The sequence below is a fragment of the Odontesthes bonariensis genome, chromosome 22 (assembly GCF_027942865.1).
Source record: "Odontesthes bonariensis isolate fOdoBon6 chromosome 22, fOdoBon6.hap1, whole genome shotgun sequence".
NCBI lineage: Eukaryota > Metazoa > Chordata > Actinopteri > Atheriniformes > Atherinopsidae > Odontesthes > Odontesthes bonariensis.
This window is the reverse complement of record NC_134527.1, coordinates 1,376,748-1,384,992: the sequence shown is the minus strand read 5'-3', so window position 1 is coordinate 1,384,992 and position 8,245 is coordinate 1,376,748. Positions and strand designations below refer to the sequence as shown.

At 38.8% G+C, this 8,245-nt stretch overlaps 1 protein-coding gene across 2 annotated transcripts in view; it reads right to left on the bottom strand.

Annotated features, from left to right (window-relative positions):
* Nucleotides 1-661: 661 nt before the first annotated feature.
* The window catches only part of crybb1 (crystallin, beta B1), an 18,930-nt gene continuing 11,346 nt past the window's right edge, over nt 662-8,245 (bottom strand). For both annotated transcript variants that reach the window (XM_075455852.1, XM_075455853.1), the window contains 6 exons: nt 4,278-4,484; nt 3,631-3,774; nt 2,903-3,021; nt 2,642-2,774; nt 2,107-2,249; nt 662-1,030 (listed from right to left, as the gene is read on the bottom strand). In XM_075455852.1, the coding sequence (XP_075311967.1) occupies nt 850-1,030; nt 2,107-2,249; nt 2,642-2,774; nt 2,903-3,021; nt 3,631-3,753 (699 nt within the window). In that variant the 5' untranslated portion in view covers nt 3,754-3,774; nt 4,278-4,484 and the 3' untranslated portion in view covers nt 662-849. The remainder of the gene's footprint in view (nt 1,031-2,106; nt 2,250-2,641; nt 2,775-2,902; nt 3,022-3,630; nt 3,775-4,277; nt 4,485-8,245) is intronic.

Genomic DNA, 8,245 nt, shown 5'->3' with positions numbered 1-8,245 from the left:
CATCTGTAAACACTGCCAAGTTGAATTGTCTTCTCAGCGTAGTAGTTCCAGTCTAAAATATCACTTAAAGGCAAAACACACAACTGATAGCAGCAAGTCATTCAAGGAAACAGACAGTGGAGCGAGGCTTCTACATAAAAACTACAGAAAGATGCTGATGTTAAAAGTGTGTTTGCACAACAAATGTTATGGCACTTTCATTCATATGGCAGCACATTTAAAATAAAGCTAAATGCTAAAAGCTATACGCTACTTTTGGATTCATTTTTGGATTCTGCGTACAAATGAGATTAATCGTGATTAATCAGGGAAATCATGCGATTAATTAGATTAAACATTTTAATCTAGTTTAAACATTTAGTCACTTAAGATATACTTTTGGTTTATCAAATTATTCATTTGTTTTAGTTAATGATTAGATTGAGTTGGAATTTGCAACACTTTTGATTATATTTACTTATCTGTGCGTAAATCTGTTCATTAGCGTTTGGATTTATTTTTCTAGTGTTAAACGTTTCAGTGCGACAGCCTCAAATGTAGTGTTGGGTTGTTGTTAAATCACGTCCATACATTTCTACATGAATATTATCTGACTTTTTTTTTCTGAGGATGAATAAAAGGGATCCAGTCATGAGGGGTTTCAGGTTTTTTTTCCACATGTTTATTTTTAGCACCATAAAAAGTCACTTAAAGTTGTCCAGTGTAGTTGCTCTCACGCCGTCTTTCCTTCGGGATGGAGCGATGATGGTGGAGATTGAGGAAAGGACTGGAGAACTGGAGAAAGGGGGTGGTGTGGAGAGATTAAAAGCTGCTGGGCTGCGACGGCACCCGGCGGCCCGCAGGTGGCGCTCACTTGCTGGCGGAGGTGGTGAAGGTGAAGCAGCCTCTCTGGTGGAACTGCATGTCCCTGATGCGGCGCATGGACTGGATCTGGGGCTGGAAGGCGCTGAAGTCGTTGTAGTGTCTGTAGTCACCGCACTCAAACAGGTACTGGTAGCCTCTGTATCCGGGGTACTGGTAACCCACCCATCTGAGGGGGGGCAGAGAGATATCAAGCACAGGTCTGAGGAGTCGGTCCCTATAAACCTCATCGTTATCTTTATTTAGGCTCCAGCGAGTCTGGAGTCTTCAGTCTGGATATATTCTACAAGTCCTTTAGAGGGTCTTTAGGTAGCTTCATGGAGCTGTAAGGACTCATGGAAGGGTTCAGGTGACTGAATTTGAATCTAGTGTTTAGAAAAATGTAGTTTTTAAGTCCTTAATAAGTTTCTAGAGGACATGAGGTCCCACAGGACAGCTTCCGGGGGTCCCTTACAGAGTAGACTGGCATCTTAGGCTCCAGTGAGTCTGAAGTATTAAATCTGGGTTTATTCTACAAGTCCTTCACCAGCTTCCAGCTGAGTTTTAGAAGCTCTTGGGGAAAATGAAAGTTAGTCTCGTGGTCACTGAAGAGATATCGAGTGTTATTTATGAGATTCTGCGGGATCAATAGGAAGTTTCATGTAGCTGTAAGGACTCGTTGAAGGGTTCAGGTGATTGAATTTGAATCTAGTGTTTAGAAAAATGTATTTTTGAAGTCCTTAATGAGTTTCCAGAGGACATGAGGTCCCACAGGGCAGCTTCCGGGGGTCCCTTACAGAGTAGACTGGCAGCTCAGAAGGCTCCGGGGGTCCATAAATTCTAAAGGATTGTTCAAAAACTTAAACTTCTTAAATGTTTTAGAGTGAAGGGCTCGAGTCTGTTGTTCAAAAAAGTTGTCAAGTTGGAGTTTATAGGCTCCACCTGCGAGGTTCTAGTGATCCTAGTGAAACCACCTACATCATCCTAGCATCAAATATGAGAAATATATTTAGGAAGAGCAGCATTTGTGCCTCCAGCAGAGTCCAGAGAGTGAAAATGGTCTCAGAGAAGGAACACATCTGCAGGAAAAAGAGCTTTTTCTTAAGCTAATATACAAAGTGTTCCATCCAGAGCCTTCCCCAGGGGAATCTGCAGAGATATTTACTCTGAGCGTCGTTTTTTATCATCTTAAAGCCTGAAAATTCAGGCCTGGAAGAGCTAATCATCTGCTAAAGTTCCTGATGAATAATAAATGTGTGCACTCACGATCCTCCGGGCACCCTCACGCTGCCCACTCTGTCACAGAAGCCGTGCGCCCAGAGGGTGGGCACGTCATCCTCCTGGATCTCCATCTTGTTGCCCTTGAAGTCGGAGAGCTCAAACAGGCAGATCTTGTGCTCCATGCTGTCCTAAAGGGGGCCAACACCAGAGAAAGGGTCAATGTTTGCCTGGTTCTGGGTCAGTTCTGCAGGGGTTCTGGTTCTGGTCCAACTCTTAAGTTACCCAAAGGATGCCTCCAACTCTGAGGACTCCTTCCTTGGTATCCTCTGGTAACACTAGCATTAAGGCTAAAAGCAGAACCTTTTGTCCTGTTTTTGGTTAATATTGTTAATAATTCCTGATCTTTTTAAGCATAAAGACCAAATTTCTCTCTAATTTCCACCTCCAAAATGTGAGAATTTGCTGCTTTAGTCAAATTCTAGTGGACTTTTGGAACTGGTTTGCCACCATTTGGTAATAATTTGAGCTATTCTGCACATTTCTGGGTAACTTCGGTGAGTTATTCCCCAGGCCGGCGTACCATGCGGATGGGCCTGAGAGACATGAGGCAGTCGCTGCGGTAGGAGTTGCTCCAGGTGTCCCAGCGAGGATACTCTCCCTTCTCCAGGATGAACATCTCCCCACGGAAGTTACTCTGCTCAAAGGCAACGAAGCTGGAGGAGGGGGTCCACCGGGCACAGGGGGGGCACAGAGGAGGGGAAAACAGTGACATATGTACGTGAATAAGGAGAATACGGAGGGTTCACGGCTGCTTAAATCAGGTGAGAGTGTGTCCACTTACGGGCCGTGCTCCACGATGATACTGCGCACTCTGTCCATGCCGCGGTCACACACGTTCATACACTCATTCATCACCTCGATCATCCTGCCCTGGAAGTTCTCCTGGTCGAACAGCATGATCTGCAGAGAAAAATAAGTGTTTAATAGGTCTCATGCTACTGTGCTGCCTCACATGCACTAAAGTCAGGTTTTACATGAAGAACACAAACTAAACTCACATGCACTAAAGTCAGCTCAGGTTTTACTGTAATAATTATATAATAATTAATAATGTAGTAATAATAACACCTGATGAAGGTAAACTCACATGGATGCACTGACTGATGCATTTATGCTTCAGATAATCAGACTAAATTTACTTTGCAAATGACAGTTTTACTCATAAATCCCATTATTATCCGAAAACTAAAATAAATCATGATTTAACTTGAAGTTATTTAACTTTTCTGCATCTCAAACAAGCAACAACAATAAAATACTGTTTGTATAAGTAACACAATGGCTTCATTTTAACATTACTGAGTTGAATTAATTAAAATAATTGAACAAACATCAAATTCTGTCTCAGTTTTGGTACATTAAGTTGAATATTATCATTATTCGCTGCTGATTATAACTGTTTCTGATTTAAAATACTCACAAACCAACTAAAACCCAACATGTTTCTGTAACAGCTGTTTCTGCTGATGTGTAACCCCCCCGCTGTGTAACCCCCCCGCAGTGACTCACTCTGTAGGATCCCATGCCGGGGTCGCCACTCTTGGTGGCCTTGCTGGTGGCAGCTGGGGCTGGGGCACCCTTGTCCTTGGCATCGGTGCCCTGGCTGGCGGCGGACTTGGCGGTCTGAGACATGGCGAGGGGCTTCAGAAGAGTCTGGGTGAGAGACGCAGAAGTAGAGGGGTAAATGGAAATGACAGGAAGGCCAGATGTAAACATTATCAGCGGGCTTAGGGCTGGCTTTTTGGGATTTAACCTTGTAGCACCCACAGTTGCAGATATGCAACTGCCAATAAACCAAAAATATTGGTTTATTCCCACCCATTTTTACATAAAATGTAAATGTAAATAAATATTACACATGAATGTAAATAATGTATGTAAATTTAAAAAAATCAAATAATGTAATGTAAATAAAAATATAAATAAAAATATAATGTAAATAAATAAAAAGTTTGTTGCATATCTGCAACTGTGGGTGCTACAAAGTTAAAACCCAAAAAATAAATCAAGTTTGCCGTGTATGTGGGAGGCTCATTTGGGTTTTGCCTTTCCCGAAGCTGAGGGGGCTTTGGCTGGGTGTGCAGGGCAGGGAGCGGGCCCCCGGCCCTGGATGCTCAGCCCTGGCTCCCTGCATGTCGGCGTCTGTGGCTCCTTACCTGCGTTAGTACAGCTTGTAGTACCGTGTGAGGGAGGCTGGCTTGTGCTGGTCTCCTCAGCGCTCCACCCAGGCTTTTATACTCTGGCAAAGGCCAAACGTGGAGGCTCACAGCACAATAGAAAGGCCCCCGTCATCACAGTTGGCCCGCACCAAAGCCGGCGGGTCACGGCACAGCCTGGAAGCGCCGCCGGCCCCTCTGGGCTGCCTGTAAGCATTTCAGCATCAAAGAAAAACCCTGAGCGCGGCAGTTTTACCCGTGTGTTGTGCAGCCTGAAAGCTGGAGCTGCATGCAGACATGAGGAATGCAAAAGGTTCAGGGGACACAAAGAGCTGATCCACTCCATCACCTCCACAGGGAAGCAAAATGCAACATGTTGAAGCACAACACCTGAGAACAGGAACCTTTAAAGCTTCATTTCTTTTATTGGAGAGCCACAACCAGAGCAAACTTACAGAAAAGGGGAGATGAACACTCACACTGCACATTTAAACATGTGAAAGATTAATAAAAGAGATGAATTCACATGTTGAGCACTCACACCGCACATTTAAACATCTGAAAGATTAATAAAAGAGATTAATTCACATGTTGAACACTCACACCGCACATTTAAACATGTGAAAGATTAATAAAAGAGATGAATTCACATGTTGAGCACTCACACCGCACATTTAAACATGTGAAAGATTAATAAAAGAGATGAATTCACATGTTGAACACTCACACCGCACATTTAAACATGTGAAAGATTAATAAAAGAGATGAATTCACATGTTGAGCACTCACACCGCACATTTAAACATCTGAAAGATAAATAAAAGAGATGAATTCACATGTTGAGCACTCACACCGCACATTTAAACATGTGAAAGATTAATAAAAGAGATGAATTCACATGTTGAGCACTCACACCGCACATTTAAACATCTGAAAGATAAATAAAAGCATTTAAAACAGTATTTTAGTTGCTTAAACCTTAAATAACTAAAATGTTTATGATTAACCCAGCTGAATTAGGACATTTTCAACTTAAATACTTAAGTGACAGACACTGAAAGACACCTTCACTTAATTTAATATCTGTTACATTCGTCTGTTTGCTAAGTATTAAAAATTAAAGGAACCATTTTTGAGGATTTCTAAGAATGTCACAGACCGAGGTACCACTTTGACTGAAATGAATGTTCCTGATTGAATTTGATTTTTTTTTTCTTCGTCTGGTTTGACAGGAGGCTAATGTTAATAAATGTTACATTACATTAATTTGATTATTAATTAATAATAATAATTCTTTTTATTTTTATTTTTTTTATTTATTTTTATTTTTTATTTAGTAATTTTTTATTATTATTAGTTAGTAGTAGTATTTTTACTAGAATAGGCATTCTTATTGTTGTTGTTAATATACAATCATTGTAATATTTATAATTTTTTTGGAGCTACTTGACTAATTTGAATTTCCCCCATTGGGGAATGAATAAAGTATTTTTCTATTCTATTTTCTAATTTAGCAGATGCTTTGGTTCAAAGCAACTTAAAAGTAAGCCCTTTGGGTTTCACTATGTTGCCAAGTAATACTTAAACATTTATAGTGAGGAAGTTGGGCGTTGAGCCAGAAACCTTCCAACTGAGGGAAGACCATTTCTTCCAATGTTTCCCAACACCCTGTTTTAAGAAGCATTAGGAAACAATTAAAATGACCAACTTTAATCAAATATAGAATTCAAGAACACAAATAACTTTTGTGACAACAGTCATTATATGACTGATAGCTTATGCCTGGCAAAGAGCCGCTAATGTTAGCTAACATCATAGCTAACATAAGCGTATGTTATGTTATAGATATAAAAAGGAATTATATTTCAAGATAAATTAAAAATGACATTTTTGGACACCGATGTACCCCTTTGCTGAGTTCCTCTAAAAGCTTTGTCACAACTTAAACTTTGATTTGACCTCCAAAAAGCAGCTAATGTTTGCTAACAGTAGCTAACGTTAGCAGAAGATAACTTAGCATCAGTGGGTTTAAGATGATGAACTCTTTAATGGAGGAAAGAGGAGATCTTTAAGGGTCTAAATAAAAATATAAATGTGTTGATATTAAAATAAGCCATTTTTAAAGTTTTTACACTGAAGGGTTTTGTCACAACGTTAACACTTGCTCTGGTATCACTTGTAAATAGTAGCTAACGACAACATTTTTTTTTGCTAACACTAGTAAATGATCATTGTGAATCAGTGTAAGTGACACAAAGTCATATTTTCAAGATGAAATTTACTTCTTGAATGAAAACAGACTTCATAATGACTGAAAATGCAGTAAGCTATTACACTAAAAGCAACTTCCAGGCAACTTTATTGGTCAGTTGCCAGGAAGATTGATACCAGGGCTCCTATCTCGGTTGCTTTTCATGCAAATAAACTATTTATAATAGAATAAAAATATAATACTACAATTAGAGTTCTATAATTCCAACATCAGATGGCCTTCACCTTCAGCAAAAACTAATTTATAATCTGATAAACTGGTAACTGAGAGAGATTCCTCTCCGTCTTTAGAGATGAAATAAAGGCTTTTGATGACGGTGATAAATCCGGGATTATGTCCGATGGATTACATCTGGATTATGTCACCTCGGCTGTGATGCGGGATTAAAACGTGTTTGATATACGCAGATTAGGTGTGAACTAATCCTGCCGTTTAATCTGCTCCCGTTGTTTTCTGGGATGAAACCCAGACCTCTAAATACCAGAATTTAACTCTTAATTCAGTTATTGACTATTTTAGATGTCATTTTTAGGATGAATTCTTACTGCTTTAGGTTAGACATTATTAACTTTATATGACTTTTAGCTCCTGAGACCGTTGCTCATGGTGGGTTTAACTCAAACCCAAAGAAACACATGTTGGGGCTGTTTTTGGCAGCAGATTGATCCATGTTTGGTAACTGATGCAGCATATGGACTGAGCTGAGATGGAATAATGTTTCTTTATTGTAAAGAAGGCAAAAAAAAAACACAGCAACAACATGGCACAATCATGTATTCCACCTGTTTCTGGACAACAATGAGTGATTATTTATTTATTTATTTAGTTTTATTTATTTATTTTATTTATTTATTTGCTAAATTTTTTAATTTTTTTTGTCACCCCCTTTTGTGTTTTTATTTTCTTTGTGATTCCATTTCCTTGCTCTTCTTTTAATGTACCTCTCTTCGCCCTTCTAATTGCCCTTCGTGGATAAATAAACTTTTTTCTGATTCTGATTCTGATTTAATAAAGAAATCTTCATGTTAGATGTGTTTTCCTTTAAATTACATTTATGTTTCTCAAGATAAAGGATTATTCTGTCACCATTTTAACCAATAATGTGATCTCTCATCAGGGAAGACACTGCCTGATGTTTAATTCCAGCGAGCCTTTTATCTACATTACATTTTAAAACCATTGAGTATCTAAAGTCCAGCCGCAGGGTTTGAAGCTGTTATTTCTTGGATTTCATCCACAGTTTTTGCCATTTTTGGGGCAATTTTTCCATCTCAGTTTTGGCGCAGAAGCACAGCACTCATATTTAATAGTTAGATAGATAGATAGATAGATAGATAGATAGATAGATAGATAGATAGATAGATAGATAGATAGATAGATAGATAGATAGATACTTTATTCATCCCAAATTGGGAAATTGTTTTGTTGCAGCAGCATACAGTAAAAGATATGAAAACAATTAAAGTAAAAACAAGCAAATAAAATAAATAGAATAAATAAAATAGAATAAAATAAAAATAGTGAATAAACATTCGCTATATACAAATCTACAGTATGAAGAGTTTTTTTTGTTATTGTTTTTTAGGAGAGACTTCAAGCCTATTGCTTCCTGAAAGCATCTTTTTCTGGCCTCTGGAAAACAGATTTTAAGCTTTTTAATTGAAAATAAAGCCTGCTTTGAATGTTTTTAGCTGCT